This window comes from Hyaena hyaena, unplaced genomic scaffold (assembly GCF_003009895.1).
Source record: "Hyaena hyaena isolate Hyena2069 unplaced genomic scaffold, ASM300989v1 scaffold_658, whole genome shotgun sequence".
Classification (NCBI taxonomy): domain Eukaryota; kingdom Metazoa; phylum Chordata; class Mammalia; order Carnivora; family Hyaenidae; genus Hyaena; species Hyaena hyaena.
The window spans coordinates 322,649-341,915 of NW_024081288.1; the positions used below are offsets into that span (position 1 = coordinate 322,649).

Sequence of the window (19,267 nt, forward strand, 5' to 3'; positions counted from 1 at the left end):
CCAGAAGCACCCATCTGGAAAAATCCTGCGTATATGAAAACTTGTTAGAGCAAATGCCCTGAATCAGAGTGATGATTCAAACAGACATCAGCATGCTGTGTCACATTTTATATTGTAAAATGCTAGAATCAGAAAATATTGTCTTAATCTCAGAAGTTCATTTTAAAATCTAAATGAAATTTTATCTTCCACAGATGGTTGGTAAAGGATTCTTCCTAGTTCAAACAAAGGAAGTGTCAATGAAAGCTGAAGATGCTCAGAGAGTTTTTGGGGACAAAGCACCGGACTTCCTTCCTCTGCTGAGTAAAGGTACCTTCTGGATGATTGGTGTACATGTGTGGTCATCTTCTTGACACGTGATTAGAACTATTCTTGCCTTTAGCACTTCTCTTACATTGCCTTCTCTTTCTTGTTTATGTTTTTTTTTCCTATTACTATTCAAAAATGTCAAAATTTTGGGGCACCTAGGTGGCTCAGTCAGTTAAGCATCCGACTTCGGCTCAGGTCATGATTTTGAGGTTCATGAGCTCAAGCCCTGCATCAGGCTCTGTGCTGACAGCTCCGAGCCTGGAGCCTGCTTCAAATTCTGTGTCTCCTTCTCTCTCTCTGCCCTTCCCCCACTAACACACTCTGTCTCTGTCTCTGTCTCTCTCTCACAGATAAACAAACATTTTTAAAAATGTCAAAATCTCAGATCATTCAAAAATCCCTGTATAACTAACTAGAAATTAGGCATTAGGTTTTTCCCCCATTCTGTCATGTTAGTACTTGAATGTCACACTTCATTATTATAGTTTCTTTTTCTTTTTTCAAAATTTTTAATGTTTATTTATTTTTGAGAGAGAGAGAGAGAGAGACAGAGCATGAGCAGGGGAGGGGCAGAGACAGAGAGAACAAGACACAGAATCCGAAGCAGGCTCCAGGCTCCTAGATTTCAGTATAGAGCCTGACACAGGGCTCTAACTCGGGAACAGCCAGTTCATGACCTAGGCTAAAGGCGGACTCGTAACCAACTTAGCCACCCAGAGGCCCCTATTTTGTTATTTCTGATTAGTATTTTATTGTGTTATCGTGCTACAGTGAGTGACTGTTTTGTTTTCCCTGTCCAGAGCTACAAAGCACTTTATAAGAATTCTTTCTGCCTTCAGTGTGCTTTGACCCTACTGAAGGAAATAAGAAACATATAAATAAAACGGTATACCATTTTATGTATTTAATATGGTGGATTAACTTTCCATGCATGATTAGAATTGTTTTCCCCAGTGGACAAATGCCCCCCAATAAATTTCAGATACTGGAAACATGTCTGCCAACGGAGGACCTGAATTCGTGTGCCCTCCTGAAGGGTTATTACCTGACTGTGTCTATTTGAAGGTATACCGATTCTAAAGGACAGAGTTCTCTTTAACTGTCAGAGCAGGGAACATTGTTTGCTTGAGGTTCATCAGGCTTTTTCTTGACTGGCCGGAGCAAATACATGTAGGAATATGCAGTGCTGATGGAATATACCCCAAAAAGAGAGCATGTCTGCATTTACATGCTTTTTATATATACATCGTAATAACCGTGAAACCTATATGAAAGTGTTGGAGGATTGTTGGGAGAATGTTAATAACTAAGCTGGGTATGACTCAGCCATTCATACAGTACTTCATATACCTTTTTTTTATTTATTTTTTTTAATTTTTTATTTATTTCTAGGAGAGAGAGGGAGACAGCGTGAGCAGGGGAGGGTCAGAGAGAGAGGGAGACACAGACTCCGAAACAGGCTCCAGGCTCTGAGCTGGCAGTCAGCACAGAGCCCGATGCGGGGCTTGAACCCACGAACCGCGAGATCATGACCTAAGCGAAAGTCGGACGCTTAACCGACTAAGCCACCCAGGCGCCCCATACTTCATATACCTTTGTGGGTATTGTAGCAGTATGAAGGACTTGCTCCGACCCAGTGCTGGAATCTGCTTTAGAATCTATATCAGAAATTACAGCCTGGCTCTTTTTTTTTTTTTTGAGTATAATTAACATACAGTGTTATATTAGTTTCAAGTGTACAACATAATAATTCAGCAATTCAGCAATTCTGTATATTTCTCAGTGCTTATCAAGATAAGTGTACTCTTAATCTCCTTTATTTCACTCCTCTTCCCACCCACCTCCCTTCTGGCTGCCACCAGTTTTCTGTATTTAACAGTCCATCTTTTTTTTTTGGGGGGGGGGTCTTTTTTTTTCTCTTTGCTTGTTTTGTTCTTAAATGCCACATAGGAGTAAAATCATATGGTAGTTGTCTTTCTCTGGCTGACGTATTCCACTTAGTATCATACCCTTTAGGTCCATCCATGTCACAAATGGTAAGATTTCATTCTTTCTGATGGCTGAGAGATATTCTTTTGGGTATACATACCACATCTTTATCCATTCATCTGTGGATGGACACGGCTTGCTTTCATATCTTAGCTATTGTAAATAATGCTACAATATGCATAGGGGTGCATACATCTTTTCAAATCAGTATTTTCACTATGGTATTCTTTTTTACTTATTTCGCTTAGCATTATACTCTTTGGCTCCATCCATGTCATTGCAAATGGCAAGATTTCATTCTTCTTATGGTTGAATAATATTCCATTTTATATGTGTATATATACGTGTATGTATACGTATACAGACACACACACACACGCCACATCTTCTTTATTCATGCCTCTATTGATGGACACTTGGGCTGCTTCCATAATTTGGCTATTATAAATAATGCTGCTATAAACATAGAAGTATGTGTATCCCTTTGAATTACAGGGTTTTGTATTTTTCAGGTGAATACCTGGTATTGCAATTACTGGATCATAGGGTAGGTTCTATTTTTAACTTTTTGAGGAACCTCCATATGGTTTTCCACAGTGGCTGCTCCAGTTGGCTTTCCCACTACCAGTGCACGAGGGTTCGTTTTCCTCACATCCTCACCAACATTTGTTCTTTCTTGTGTTTTCGAGTTTAGTCATTCTGACAGATATAAGGTGATATCTTGTTGTGGTTTTAATTTGCATTTTCCTGATGATTAGTGATACTGAGCATCTTTTCATGTGGCTGTTGGCCATCTGTATATCTTCTTTGGAAAAATGTCCTTTCAGGTCCTCTGCCCGTTTTTAATTGGATTATTTCGCTTTTTGGTGTTGAGTTGCCTGGGAGCTTTATATATTTTGGATATTAGCCCCTTATCAGATATGCATCTGCAAATATCTTCTCCCATTCAGTAGGCTGCCTTTTTATTTTGTTGCTTTTGTTTTTCTTGCCCGAAGAAACACACCTAGAAAGATGTTTCTATGGCCGATGTCAAAGAAGTGACTGCCTATGTCTTCTACTAGTTTTATGGTTTCAGGTCTCACATTTAGGTCTTTAGTCCATTTTGAGTTTATTTTTCTGTATGGTGTAAGAAAGTGGTCCAGTTTCATTCTTTTGCACATAGCTGACCAATTTTCCCAACACTATTTGTTGAAGAGACCGTCTTTTCTCCATTGTATATACTTGCTTCCTTTGTCATAGATTGACTATATAAGCATGGGTTTATTTCTGGACTCTATTCTGTTCCATTGATCTACGTGTCTATTTTTGTGCCAGTACCATACTGTTTTGATTATCTATAGCTCTGTAGTATATCTTGAAATCTGAGATTGAGATACCCCAGTTTTATTCACCTTTTTCTTTCTTTTTTTTTTTAAGTTTTATTTATTTAAGTGATTTATACACCTCATGTGGGGCTTGAACTAAAACGACCCGAGATCAGGACTCCCATGCTTCTCTGACTGAGCCAGCCAGGTGCCCCTCTTCTTCTTTTACAGGATTGCTTTGGCCATTTGAGGTCTTTTGTGGTTTCATACAAATTTTAAGATTAATCTAGTTCTGTGGAAAATGTTGTTAGTATTTTGATAGGGATTGCATTAAATCTGTAGATTTCATTGAGTACTATGGACATTCTAACAATATGATATTGGTTCTTCCAATTCAGGAGCATGGCATATTTTTCCATTCCTTTGTTTCAACTTCAATTTCTTTACACAGTGTTTTATAGCTTTCAGAGTACCGATGTTCTCGCTCCTTTGGTGTAACTGTTTTGACATGGGAACATTCTGATGGAATCTTGAAAATAAGCCTTTAAACTCTCAGCGGGTTTCAGAAATTGAATCAACAGGGGCACCTGGGTGGCTTAGTCAGCTGAGCATCTGACTTTGGCTTCGGTCATGATCTCATGGTTCAGGAGTTTGAGCCCCACATCGGGCTTGCTGCTGTCAGTGCAGAGCCTGCTTCGGATAATCTGTCTCCTCTCTCTGCCCCTCCCCTGCTCATGCTCACTCACTCCCTGTCAAAAAAATAAATAAACATTTAAAAAAGAAAATGAATCAACAATAATTGTAATGGACATCCTAAAATGTGAGATTAGGGATGAAGTGAGTATATGGGCAGGTCTACGTTAATGATTTATGTGCTCATGCAGTGTTCGTGGAGTGATTTCATAGAAACGCTCCAACCCTGAATATATTATTTGTGCATAAGTAACACAGCATTCCACATGGAAGGAATAAAAGTAGAACTAAGCAAAAGAACGAAGACCAATGGGCAGGTGTTACAGGAATTGCAGCAAATGAACATCACACAAATAGCTTTTTAAAACCAGAGGTACCCGTAGGAAGTACTCACAGACTAACGAGGTCATGCCGGGTCCCAGGAGCCAACTCACATCCCCTTCCACTGGCCAAACTGGGTATACTTTGGGCATCACAAAGACTAATGAACGGAATTGATTTAACAACAGAAATCCATGCATCCATAGTGATAATAAAAAAGGGAGGAGGAGAGAATAAAAGGAAACTTCTTCTGCCCTTTACAGAATACTGTGAGCTTGGGGCGCCCGGGTGGCTTAGTCAGTTGAGCGTCCGACTTTCGCTTAGGTCATGATCTCGCGGTTCGTGGGTTCGAGCCCCGCGTCGGGCTCTGTGCTGACTGCCAGCTCAGAGCCTGGAGCCTGTTTCAGTCTGTGACTCCCTCTCTCTCTGACCCTCCCCTGCTCACGCTGTCTCTCTCTCTCTCTGTCTCCTAGAAATAAATAAAACGTTAAAAAAAAAAACAGAATACTGTGAGCTAATAAATGTAGAAGGAATGATAGACTTTAGAAATCACCATCCTCCAACCCCCAAGGTAGTAATTAATTCAGACAAAGGTGATCAGTGGATGCTAAAACTGTTGGGGTAAAAGTTGCTAAGAAATAGGATATTTCTGCATTCTCATTCAAAGGGGAGATGTACCATTACAGCCGAGATTTGGTGATCACTGCCATCTAACGTAGCCTCACTGAGGCCAGGGCGGCCTGACATTGTGCTTCTCCCGATGCGACTCAATAAGAAGTACACGGCATCACCTGTGATGAGCTCGTCCCAAAAATAACTTGAATCTAATCAAGACTCAGCTGCTAGTTTATCAGAAAGAAAGGAAATCTAGGGACGTGTTAAATGACACTATGAGGAAATGATTTACATCTTAAAAAGAAGAGATTCTACAGGATGACTGGTCAGCACTCCTCAGACAATGTCCTGAAAAACAAAAATGATGGGGGACCATTGGGAATTTAAAGAAACAACAACTAAATACAATGAATGAAACCTAATTGGAACTTAGATTGGGATAGGGTGAACCGTAAAGCTGTAAAGACAGCTTGGGGGAGGGGTGCCTGGGTGGCTTAGTCGGTTAAGTGTCCGACTCTCGACTTTCGCTTAGGTCATGATCTCGCGGTTCGTGGGTTCAAGCCCCGAGTCGGGCTCTGTGCTGACTGCCAGCTCGGAGCCTGGAGCCTGTTTCAGAGTGCGTCTCCCTCTCTCTCTGACCCTCCCCTGCTCACACTGTCTCTCTCTCTCTCTCCTAGAAATAAATAAAAAAAAAAACATTAAAAAAAAGACAGCTTGGGGAAAACTCAGAAGTTTGGAGATAATATTATGGAATTGCTGTTCATATCCTTAGGTATGCTAATGGTATTGTGGTCATGGAGGACATTCGTGCTGAAGGGTCACGACGTCCTCTACTCTCAAATGGCTGCAAAACAAAAAATAAAGTCTGTGTAGCGTGCGAGAAAGCAAATGGGGCCAAACGTTAACATTTGATGGGTGTTAACATTGGAAGAGCAAATGGATGCTTTATATTATTCTTTCAGTTTTTTATATTGTTTGGAATTTTCCAAACTAAGATATTGGGGGAGAATTTTTAGCTGCCCGATATTGCATTGACTGGTGCGGAACAGTGAGCAGGCTGTCAGTGACACTATTCCAGCAGAACGTGGGTGGATTGGCTCCTTATCTAAATTTTTTTTTTTTTATGTTTTATTTATTTCTAGGAGAGAGAGAGAGAGACAGCATGAGCAGGGGAGGGTCAGAGAGAGAGGGAGTCACAGACTGAAACAGGCTCCAGGCTCTGAGCTGGCAGTCAGCACAGAGCCCGACGCGCGGCTCGAACCCACGAACCGCGAGATCATGACCTAAGCGAAAGTCGGACGCTTAACAGACTAAGCCACCCAGGCGCCCCGATTGGCTCCTTATCTAAAAGTGGCCGTCGGTCACCCTGAGGAGGGTTTCTCAACCTCCACATTACTGACGTTTTAGGGCAGATAACTGGCTGGGGGGAGGGGGCCCTGTGTGTATTATATGTATGATGTTTAGCAGTGCCCCTCTTCTGAACCAAGGGTGAACTTTTTTTTTCTGAAAATTCACTTTTATTTCAAATATCTTGCACCTCAGAGTCTCTAAATTTTCCTTTTCAGCTAAAGCAGTCACAGTTACTTTCTCTTTTGTTAATGCTTATTTATTTATTTTGAGAGAGACAGTGAGCAAGCAAGCGGAGGAGGGGCAGGCAGAGAGAGAGAGAGAGAGAGAGAGAGAGAGAGAGAGAGAATCCCAAGCAGGGTCCGCACTGTCAGCGCAGAGCCCCAACATGGGTCTCAAACACATGAACCATGAGATCATGACCTGAGCCAAAATCAAGAGTTGGATGCTTAACTGAGTGAGCCACCCAGGTGCCCCACAATTATTTACTTTCAATCAATAAAGCTTTTTGACTGCTTAATGATAGAAATCATTGTGTTTTCCATCTTGAAGATCTTCTAAACCTGACGAATCCTCAGACCTTCTAAGGCACTTTTAAAAACATAAGAAAGACTGATTCAAAAACTTCTGAGATACGCTCTTAGAATCTGCATTTTAAAAAGTTACCCAGATGGCTCTAATGACTAGTCAGACCTGGGTTCCTGTTTTAGAGGGTCATTCATTCATTCATTTATTCAATAAACACAGATGAAGTCTAAGTCCGAGGATAGAGGGACTTGCAGGCCATTGTAGAGACTGTGCTTCTAGTCTGAGGTAAGAAAGTACTAGATGTGTTTTTGAAGTATAGTTCACATATAACGTATTAGTTTCAGGTGTACAACAATGATTCGGTATTTGTGTATATTGTGAAAATATCATCGCAGTAAGTCTAGTTAACATCTGTCACCATAGGAAGTTCCAGAATCTTTCTTCTCATAACAAGGACTTTGATGGTCTACTCTCTTAGCAACTTTCCAGTATGCAATACAGTATTATTAACTCTAGTCACCATGCTGTGCATTATATCCCCATGACTTACGGATTTTATAAATGGAAGTTTGTGCCTTTTGATCCCCTTCACCCATTTTGCCCTTCCCTTACCCTACATCTCCCTGGCAACCACCACTCTGTTCTCTGCATCTGTAAGTTCAGGGCTTTTTGTTATTGTTTTTTTCAGTTTCCATATATCCATGAGATCGTAGGGCGTTTGTCTTTCTCTTATTTCACGTGGCATCATGCTCTCAAGGTCCATCCATGTTGTTGCAAATGGCAAGGTTTCCTTTTTTATGATTGAGTAATATTCCATTGTGTGTATGTGTGTGTGTCTGTGTCTGTGTGTCTGTGTGTGTAAATATGCCACATTTTATCTCTCCATTCATGGACACGAATGGTTATTTCCCTATCTTGGCTATTGTAAATAATGCTGCAGTGGTCATGAGAGCGCTTGTATCTTTTCAGGTCAGCATTCCCATTCTCTTCAGGTAAATACCCAGAAGTAGAATTGCTGAATCACATGGTAGTTCTAGTTTTAATTTTTGGAAGAACCCTCCATAGTGTTTTACATAGTGGATGCACCAATTCGCATTCCCATCAAGAATGTCCAAGGGTTCCCTTTCCCCCACATCCTCACTAACATTTGTTGTTTCTCTTTGATGATAGCCGTTCAAACAGGTGTGAGATGATAAATCTCATCACGGTTTTGGTGTTCATTTTCCTAATAATGATGAGTGATGTGGAGCACCTTTTCATGTACTTGTTAGCCATCTGGAGGCCTTCTGTGGAAAAATGTCTACTCAAATCCTCTGCCCATTTTTTAATGATTGTTTTTTTTTCCTATAGAGTTATATGAGTTCTTTATATACTTTGAATATTAACTCCATATCAGATATTAGATTTACAAATATGTTCTCCCATTCAGTTTTTTAAAGTAAGCTCTAGGCCCAACATGGGGCTTGATCTCACAACCCTGAGATCAAGACTTGAATGCTCTAAAAAAAAAAAAAAAAAAAAAAAGACTTGAATGCTCTACCAGCTAAGCCACCAAGTGCCCCTCAGGTGTTTTAATAAACTTTTTATATTGGAATAATTTAGTTTTACCGAAAAATTGCAAAGGCAGTACAGAGAGCTTCTGTATACCCTTTATCCAGCCAGCGTCCCCTAATGTTAGCAAAACCCTGGTAGCTTTATCAAAACTAAGTAATTTACATTGGTAAAATACTGTTAACTTAAACTGTAGTCTTCATTCAGATTTTACCAGTTTTTCCGATCATGTCCTTTTTCTGTTCCAGAATCCAATCTAAGATCCCACGTTGCATTTAGTTGGCAGGCCTCCTTAGTTTCCTCTAATCTGTGACAGTTCCTTTTAGTCTTCTTTGTTTTTCATGACCTTGAAGCACTGGTAAGTTGTTTTATAGAATGTCCCTCAATTTGGGTTTGTCTGATGTTTCCTCTGGTTAGATTGAGGTTTGGGGGGAAGAGGTGAAGTGCCCTTCTCAACACGTCACATCGGGGGTACAGGATATCAATGTGACTTATCCCTGGGGGGTTGGCTGACCTTAGTGACTTGGTTCAGGCGGTATCTGCCAGGTTTCTCAAACACGGTAAAGTTCCTGCTTTGTCCTTTTCATACTTTGTTCTTTGGAAAGTTGAGTCGCTAAGACCAGTTTACACTTAAGGTGAGAATACCACTCCTGGAGTGGTAGTATCTACCTACATTATTTGGAATTCTTCTGTAAGAAATATTTATCCCTTCTCCCCCATTCGTTTATTCATTTATTTCTGTCACTAAGGACACATGAATATTTATTTTATTCTTTGGGTTATAATCCAGTACTATCAAATTGTTCCAGTTTTAGCCATTGAAAGTTCTTTTAGGTTGGTTCCTCTGTCCTTTTGACATGCCTGCTTGCTTGCTTGCTTGCTTTCTTCTTCTTCTTCTTTTTTTTTTTTTTCATTATTATGCTGGATGAGACTTCCACTATCATGTTGTATTAAATAGGGAAGGGAGGACATTCTTGCTCTGTTACTGATCTCAGAGTGAAAGTGTTCAGTGTCACCATTAATAATCATGTTGGTTATCGGGGCGCCTGCGTAGCTCAGTCAGTTGAGCGTCCAACTTTGGCTCAGGTCACGTTCCCATGGTTCATGGCTCAAGCCCCATGTCGGGCTCTGTGCTGACAGCTCAGAGCCTGCAGCCTGCTTACAATTCTGTGTCTCCCTCTCTCTCTCTGCCCCTTCCCTGCTCATGCTGTCTCTCTCTCTTTCTCTCCCTCTCTCTCTCTCTCAAAAATACATAAAATTTTTAACAAAAGAATGATGTTGGCTATAGGTTTCTCATATATTCCTTTTATTAGGCTAAGGGAGTTTCATTCTATCCCCAGTTTCTTGAATTTTTGTCAGGCATGGACGTTGAATTTAATTGAATGTTTTTTTCTGTATTTATTGAGATAATACGGTTTTTTATTATTTAGTCATTTAACCTGGTGAATGACTTTTGTTGATTTTGAATGTTGAGCCAGCCTTGTATTCCTGAGATGAACTCCCTTGATCATGATAGACTGTCTCTTTAATACACTGCCAAATTCAATTTGCTAAATTTTATTGAAGATATTTCCATCTTTGTTCATGAGAGACATTGGTCTGTAGTTTTCTTGTAATACCTTTGTCTAACTTTGATATTAGGGTAATGCTTGCCTCATAAAATCAGTTGGGATATGTCCCTTCTCTTCTATGATTTTGAATAAATTTTGGAGAATTGGTATCATTTCTTCTTTACATGTGTGATAGAATTCACCAGTGAAGCTATCTGGGCCTGGAGACTTGGGGAGAAAGAGTTTTAGAAAGTTTAATTTACTTACTGAATCATTTACTTATTAATTTACTTATAGGGCACTTAAAACTATATTTTTCTTTTTGAATGAATTTTGATAGTTTTTGTCTTTCAGGGAACTGTTTCATTTCAGAAATCTAAGTTATCAAATTTATGGACATAGAGTTGTCTTCTTCTTTGTTTTTCTCTCATAATTTATTATCAAGTTGGTTTCCATATAACACCCAGTGCTCATCCCCACAAGTGCCCTCCTCCATGCCCATCTCCCCCCTTCCCCTCCCCCCCACCCCCATCAGCCCTCAGTTTGTTCTCAGTATTTAAGAGTCTCTCATGGTTTGTCTCCCTCCCTCTCCCCCACTATTTTTCTCCTTCCCCTCCCCCATGGCCCTCTGTTAAGTTCCTCCTAATCCTCCTATAAGTGAAAACACATGGTATCTGTCCTCCTCTGCCTGACTTACTTCGCTCAGCATAACACCCTCAAGTTCCATCCATGTTGCTACACATGGCCAGGTTTCATTCTTTCTCATTGCCATGATTCCATCATATAGACGAACCACATCTTCTTGATCCATTTGTCCGTTGATGGACACTTAGGCTCTTTACATGATTTGGCTATTGTTGAGAGTGCTGCTCTGAACATTGGGGTGCATGTGCCCCTTTGCATCAGCACTCCTGTATCCCTTGGGTAAATTCCTAGCAGTGCTACTGCTGGGTCATAGGGGAGTTCTATTATTAATTTTTTGACAAATCGCCACACTGTTTTCCAGAGGGGCTGCACCAGTTTACATTCCCACCAGCAGTGCAAGAGGGTGCCCATTTCTCCACATCCTCGCCAGCATCTAGAGTTCTCTGACTTGCTCATTTTAGCCACTCTGACTGGCGTGAGGTGGTATCTCAGCGTGGTTTTGATTTGTATTTCCCTGATGAGGAGGGACGTTGAGCATCGTTTCATGTGTCTGTTGGCCATCTGGATGTCCTCTTTGGAGAAGTGTCTGTTCATATCTTCTGCCCATTTCTTCACTGGGTTGTTTGTTTTTCGGGTGTGGATATGGTGAGTTCCTTACAGATTTTGGATACTAGCCCTTTATCTGATATGTTATTTGAACCTATCTTTTCCCATTATGTCAGTTGCCTTTTAGTTTTATTGATTGTTTCCTTTGCTGTGCAAAAGCTTTTAGTCTTGATGAGGTCCCAATAGTTCGATTTTGCTCTTGATTCCCTTGCCTTTGGGGATGTGTCAAGTAAGAAATTGCTGCGGTGGAGGTCAAGAAGGTTGTTTCCTGCTTTCTCCTCTAGGGTTTTGATGGTTTCCTGTCTCACATTCAGGTCCTTTATCCATTTTGAGTTTATTTTTGTGTATGGTGTGAGAAAGTGATCTAGTTTCATTCTTCTGCATGTTGCTGTCCAGTTCTCCCAGCACCATCTGTTAAAGAGGGTGTCTTTTTTCCATTGGATACTCTTTCCCGCTTTGTCAAGGATCAGTTGGCCGTACATTTGTGGGTCCAATTCTGAGTTCTCTATTCTATTCCATTGGTCTATGTATCTGTTTTTGTACCAATACCATACTGTCTTGATGATGACAGTTTTGTAGTAGAGGCTAAAGTCTGGGATGGTGATGCCTCCTGTTTTGGTTTTCTTCTTCAATATTACTTTGGCTATTCGGGGTCTTTTGTGGTTCCATACAAATTTTAGGATAGTTTGTTCTAGCTTTGAGAAGAAGGCTGGTGCAGTTTTGATTGGGATTGCATTGAATGTGTAGATTGCTTTGGGTAGTAATGACATTTTAACAGTATTCTTCCGATCCATGAGCATGGAATGTTTTTCCATTTCTTTGTGTCTTCTTCAATTTCCTTCATAAGTTTTCTATAGTTTTCATCATACAGATCTCCTATATTTTTGGTTAGGTTTATTCCTAGGTATTTTATGGGTTTTTTTTGTGGAATTGTGAATGGGATCAGTTTCTTGATATCTCTTTCTGTTGCTTCATTATTGGTGTATAAAAACACAACCGATTTCTGCACGTTGATTTTGAACCCTGCAACTTTGCTGAATTCATGAATCAGTTCTAGTAGGGTTCTGGTGGAGTCTGTTGGGTTTTCTATGTAGAGTATCATGTCATCTGTGAAATTTTGACTTCCTCTTTGCCAAGTCTGATGCCTTTGATTTCCTTTTGTTGTCTAATTGCTGATGCTAGGGCTTCTAGCACTGTGGTAAACAACAGTGGTGAGAGTGGACATCCCTGTCATGTTCCTGATCTCAGGGGGAAAGCGCTCAGATTTTCCCCATTGAGGATGAGATTAGCTGTGAGCTTCTCATAAATGGCTTTTATGATGTTTAAGTAAGTTCCTTCTATCCTGACTTTCTCAAGGGTCTTTATTAAGAAGGGGTGCTCGGGGCACCTGGGCGGCTCAGTCAGTCGAGCATCTGACTTCAGCTCAGGTCATGATCTCGTGGTTCATGGGTTCGAGCCCCACATCAGGCTCTGTGCTGACAGCTAGCTCAGAGCCTGGAGCCTGTTTCAGATTCTGTGTCTTCCTCTCTCTCTGACCCTCCCCTGCTCATGCTGTGTCTCTCTCAGAAATAAATAAAACATCAAAAAAAAAAAAAAAGGATGCTGTATTTTGTCAAATGCTTTTTCTGCATCTATCGACGGGATCATATGGTTTTTATCTTTTCTTTTGTTAATGTGATGTATCACATTGATTGATTTGCGAATGTTGAACCAGCCCTGTAACCCAGGAATGAATCCTGCTTGGTCTTGGTGGATAATTCTTTTTATGTGCTGTTGCATTCGATTTGCAAGTATCTTGTTGAGGATTTTTGCATCCGTATTCATCAAGGATATTGGCCTGTAGTTCTCTTTTTTTACTGGGTCTCTGGCTTGGGAATCAAAGTGATGCTGGCTTCATAGAATGAATCCGGAAGTTTTCTTTCGGTTTCTATTTTTGGAATAGCTTGAGAAGAATGGTTATTAACTCTGATTTAAATGTCTGGTAGAATTCCCCAGGGAAGCCATCTGGCCCAGGGCTCTTATTTGTTGGGAGATTTTGGATAACTGATTCAATTTCTTCACTAGTTATGGGTCTGTTCGGATTTTCTTTTTCTTCCCATGTGAATTTTGGTAGTGCATGTGTGTTTAGGAATTTGTCCATTTTTTCTAAGTTGTCCAGTTTGTTGGCATATAATTTTTCATAGTATTCCCTGATAATTGCTTGTGTTTCTGAGGGATTGGTTGTAATAAATCCATTTGCATTCGTGATTTTCTCTATTTGGGTGCTCTCTCTTTTCTTTTGGAGAAGCCTGGCTAGGTTTATCAATTTTGTTTATTTTTTCAAAAAACCAACTCTTGATTTCATTGATCTGTTCAACTGTTTGGTTTTTTTTTTTGGGGGGGGGGATTCCATATTGTTTATTTCTGCCCTGATTTTTATCATTTCTCTTCTCCTACTGGGTTTGGGGTGCTTTTGTTGCTGTCCCTCTAGTTCCTTTAGGTGTGCTATTAGATTTTGTATTTGTGCTTTTTCTAATTTCTTGAAATAGGCCTGGAGTGCAATATACTTTCCTCTTAGGACTGCCTTTGCTGCACCCCATAGAGTTTGGATTGTTGTATTTTTATTTTCATTTGTTTTCATATATTTTTTAATTTCTTCTCTAACTGCCTGATTGGCCCATTCGTCCTTTAGTAGGGTGTTCTTTAACCTCCATGTTTTTGGAGGTTTTCCAGACTTCTTCCTGTGATTGATTTTGAGTTTCATAGCATTGTGATCTGAAAGTATGCATGGTATGATCTCAATTCTTTTATATTTATTGAAGGCTGCTTTATGTCCCAGTATGTGATCTATCTTGGAGAATGTGCCATGCGCACTTGAGAAGAAAGTGAATTCCATGGCCTCAGGATGTAGAGTTCTAAATATATCTGTGAAATCCGTCTGGTCCAATGTGTCATTTAAGTCCATTGTTTCTTTAGTGATTTTCTGTCTAGTTGATCTATCTTAGTATTTCTTTATTCTTATTAGCATCTGTGGGATTAGTAGTGATGTCCCACTTTTATTCCTGCTATTGGTAATTTGAGTCCTCTCTCAGATAAAGATTTTATCATTATATTGATAATTTCAAAGAAACAGTTCTTTCATTGATTTTTTTTTCTATTGCTCTTCTCTTATCAATTCTATTGCTCTCTGCTCCATTAAGTATTCCTTCCTTCCTTCTCTTCTTTTACATTTGATTTGCTCTTCGTTCTCTAGTTTCCTAAGGTTTAAGCTTTAGATTATTGATTTTAGATAATTTCTTCTTTTTAATACAGTTGATTCTCATTATTCACATAGTTGTGTTAAGTCACTGTGCACACTGAGTACTGCTTCTAGGAGAAATATGGGTTTAAGTTCCTACAGATCTCTGGTCACAACATTTTTGTCAGTCAACCCATACGTATTCTTGTCATTTGTTTGTTTCTGTCCAAAGACATCTTAGTATATATTATTGATTCATTTACATTGAACCAACAGCACTATATAACTCTTACTTAACTGAAGCTAATCCAACAAGTAATTTCTCTGAAAGGCACATCACAGCCTTCCTAAGCTTAGGGACATTAGACAGCACTTTCACACTATGTCCGGGGACCATTTTAAACAGGAAGATCACCAACAAAACCCACAAAACATGGGGTGCCTAGGTAGTTCAGTTGGTTAAGCGTCCACTCTTGATTTCAGCTCAGGTCATGATCTCGTGGTTCATGGAATGGAGCCCTGCATTGGGCTCTGCACTGACAGTATGGAGCCTGCTTGGGATTCTCTCTCCCCCTCTCCCTCTGCTCCTCCCCCACTCGCATGCTCTCTCTCTCTCTCTCTCTCTCTCTCCCCCCCTCTCCCTCTCCCTCTTTCTCTCTCTCAAAAATATATTTTAAAAACTTGTAAAAATATTATAACACCCCCCCTACACACACACACACAGTGTAGAGGACGCGGCACTAAACTGTGAGCAGCATAAGAGCCAAAACAAGGCACAGGGTTGCTTTGCTCAGCTTCACCTGGGAATGTGGGTATGGGGCAGCTCAGAGCTTTTGCAGCTCTGTGTTTGTCTGTGAATGACCATGACCATGAGAAGAGTGCAAGTACTCACTTGGGAGTTACAGATAAATTTTACCAAGTTGGCAAATGTGCACATAAGGAAACTGAATAATGAGGATCAATTGTATACGTATTCAGTGTTAAAAAGTTTCCTTTAGGGGTACCTGGGTGGCTCAGTCAGTTAAGCATCCGACTTCAGCTCAGATCATGATCTCACGGTTCGTGGGTTTGAGCCCCGCGTCGGGCTCTGTGTGGACAGCTCAGAGCCTGGAGCCCGCTTCGATTTCTCTGTCTCCTTCTCTCTCTGTCCCTCCCCCACTCACACTCTCTCTGATTCTCAAAAATAAATTTAAAAAAACATTTTAAAAAAGTTTTCTTTAAGCACTGCTTTAACTACATCCTGTGAATTTTGACATGTAGTTTTATTGAAGTCAGGCCACTGCTCACTATGTTTTATAAACCTGACAATCTCTGTCTTTTTTAAGTTTTTTAATTTATTTTGAGAGAGAGAGAGAAAGCAGGGAAGAGGCAGAGAGAGAATCCCAAGTAGGCTCTGCACTGTCAGCGCGATGCCCGATGCGGGGCTTGAACTCACAAACAGTGGGCTTGCTGCTATCAGCCTGAAACTGTTAAGTGCAGAGCCCACTTTGGATCCTCTGTCCTCCTCTCTCTCTGACCCTCCCCTGCTTATGCTTTCTTTTTCTCTCTCAAAAAAATAAATAAACTTAAAGAAAACACTGCATTATACACTTTAAATTCTTTTATCTCATTCTTTTATCTCTTGTGTTTTGCTGCTTTGTGCTATAACGACAAAGTTGATTAGTTGTGATGGACACGGTATGGCCCACAAAGCCGAAAATATTTCCTGTCTGGTCCTTTCCAGAAACAGTGTGTTGACTCCTGTTGTGGTTCAGACTAGTTTTTAGTTTCCCTTGAGCCTTTTTACTTGATCCCTTGATTTAGACGTATATTGTTTAATTTCCAAACATTTGGATATTGGCCAGATGTGTCTGTTATTCCTAGATTAAAGCTGTTATGGTCCAAAACACACATTATATGATTTCTGTTTTCTTTAATTAGACGTAGCCTGTCTTGGTGACTATTCTGTGTGCATGCAAGAATATATAATCTGCTTTCATTTGGTGGGATATTCTTTCTTTTTAAATATAGTTTATTGTCAAGTTGGTTTCCATATAACACCCAGTGCTTATCCCCACAAGTGCCCTCCTCCATGCCCATCACCCCTTTTCTCCTCTCCCCCTCCCCCATCAATCCTCAATTTGTTCTCAGTATTCAAGAGTCTCTTATGGTTTGCCTCCCTCCCTCTCTGTAACTCTTTTTTCCCCTTCCCCTTCCCCATGGTCCTCCATTAAGTTTCTCCTGTTCCACATATGAGTGAAAACATATGGTGTCTGTCCTTCCCTGCCTGACTTATTTCACTCAGCATAACACCCTCTAGTTCCATCCATGTTGCTACAAATGGCCAGATTTCTTTCTTTCTCATTGCCATGTAGTATTCCATGGTATAGATAAACCACATCTTCTTGATCCATTCGTCCGTTGATGGACACTTCGGCTCTTTCCATGTTTTGCCTACTGTGGAGAGTGCTGCTGTGAACATTGGGGTCCTTGTGCCCCTATGCATCAGCACTCCTGTGTCCCTTGGGTCAACTCCTAGCAGTGCTATTGCTGGGTCATAGGGGAGTTCTAGTGTTAATTTTTTGAGGAACCTCCCCACTGTTTTCCAGAAAGGCTGTACCTGTTTACATTCCTGTTTGGTGGAATATTCTATAAGTGTCCACTAAGTCAATTTGGTTGCTGGTGCTATTCAGTTCATCTATATCCTTCCTGATTTTCTGCCTACTTGTTCTGTGAATTACTGAAGGAGGGAATGTTGAATTTTCCAACAATAACTGGATTTGTCTATTTCTCTTGTCAGTTCCTATCAGATTTTGTCTCATGAATTTTGAAACTGTTGTTAGATGCATATATATTTAAGATTGTTATGTCTTCTTGGAGAATCCTTTATTATTATGCAATGCCCCTTCTTGTCTCTGATAATCTTCCTTGTTCTGACATCTACTTTGTCTTAGATATAACTACTCCAGCTTTCATTTGGTTCTTTAGTGTCTCATCATGTATCTTTACTCCCTTTCTTTTAATTTATTGAAGTCTATAGATCTAGAGTTTTTATAGACAGCATATACTTGGTTCTTGCTTTTCAATCCCATCTGACAACCTCTGTCTTTTTTTTTTAAGTTTATTTATTTATTTTGAGAGAGAGAGAGCAGGGGAGGGGCAGAAAGTAGGGAGAGAGAATACCAAGCAGGCTCTGCACTGTCTGCACAATGCTCGATGCAGGGCTTGAACTCATGAACGGCAAGATCATGATCTGAACTGAAACCAAGAGTTGGTCACTCGACTTACTGAGCCACCCAGGTGCCCCATGACCATCTCTGTCTTTTAACTGCTGTGTTTAGACCATTCACAATAAAAGAGATGGATATAGTTGAATCGACATCTATCACCTTGCTAACTGCTTTTTGTTCCATTTGTTCTTTGTTTCTTATTACCTTACCTCTTTTTCTGTTTAGTTGAGCATTTTGTATGATTCCATTTAATCTCTTCTATTGACTTATTATTTATACCTCTTTTGCAAACCTTATTTACTGGCTTATTATAGTATATATGTTTAAATAATTTTAATACACCTTCTAATAATATTATAACACTTTACCTTTCACATATAAGGACTTAATGATATCATATTCTTAAGTTTTCCCTCCCATTCCTGTACCATCGTTATATATTTTACTATTACATTGTTAATGTGTTATGGCATTGTTAATACTGTAAACAGTCTGTTATTCTTAAGGGAATGAAGAGGTACAAACTTCCAGTTATAAAATAAATAAGTGTCAGGGATGAAAAGCAGTGCAGCATTGGGAACAGAGTCAATAATATTGTAATAACTTAGTAAGGTGACCAATGGTGACTGCATGTACTGTGGTGAGCATTTCATAATGTATATTAATTGTCAAATCGCTGTTTTGTATACCTGAAACTAATAAAATATTGTATGTCAACTGTACTTCAGTGAAAACTAAAATTTTTAAACCTCCGTTGTTTTTATAACAATTAAAAATTGTTAGACAAATGTAGATCATATTTTACTGGGGGGTTTAGAGTAGAGGAATGTCACAATTCCTTGCAAAAATAACTTTTACCACTGTGGTTGCTCTGAGGGGGAAGCAGAGAGGCCACCTAGGAGGCCATTGCTGTAATCTGAGACATGATAGTGACTTACTCCAAGGTCATGTGACATAACATAGAAGATGGTGGTAGATGGGACATCCGGGAATCTTTTTTGCTTACTTCAAAGTCTCAGTTTTTCATGACAGCTCAAATATTTAAATTAAAAGCTACTACCAACTGGGACGCCTGGGTGACTCAGTTGAGTGTCCTACTTCAGCTCAGGTCATGGTCTCACAGGTCGTGGGTTCGAGCCCCGCGTCGGGCTCTGTGCTGACAGCTTGGAACCTAGAGCCTGCCTCTGATTCTGTGTCTCCCTCTGTCTCTGCCCCTCCCCTGCTCTTTCTCTCTAAAAATAAAATAAGATAAAATAAAATAAAGCTACTGCCAACTATTTGATAATATGTTCATATTTAAAAAGTTTTAAAAAAGCTAACCAGTGATCTTTATTGACCTAGTTCAGTTTGAAATAATCACAGTAAGTGTAGTCACCATCCTTA

At 40.0% G+C, this 19,267-nt stretch overlaps 1 protein-coding gene across 1 annotated transcript in view; it reads left to right on the plus strand.

The window, feature by feature from the left end:
• RP2 (RP2 activator of ARL3 GTPase) overlaps positions 1-19,267 on the plus strand; it is a 53,746-nt gene that overhangs the window by 27,474 nt on the left and 7,005 nt on the right. The window contains exon 3 of the mRNA XM_039216793.1: positions 195-309. Within this exon, the coding sequence (XP_039072724.1) occupies positions 195-309 (115 nt within the window). The remainder of the gene's footprint in view (positions 1-194; positions 310-19,267) is intronic.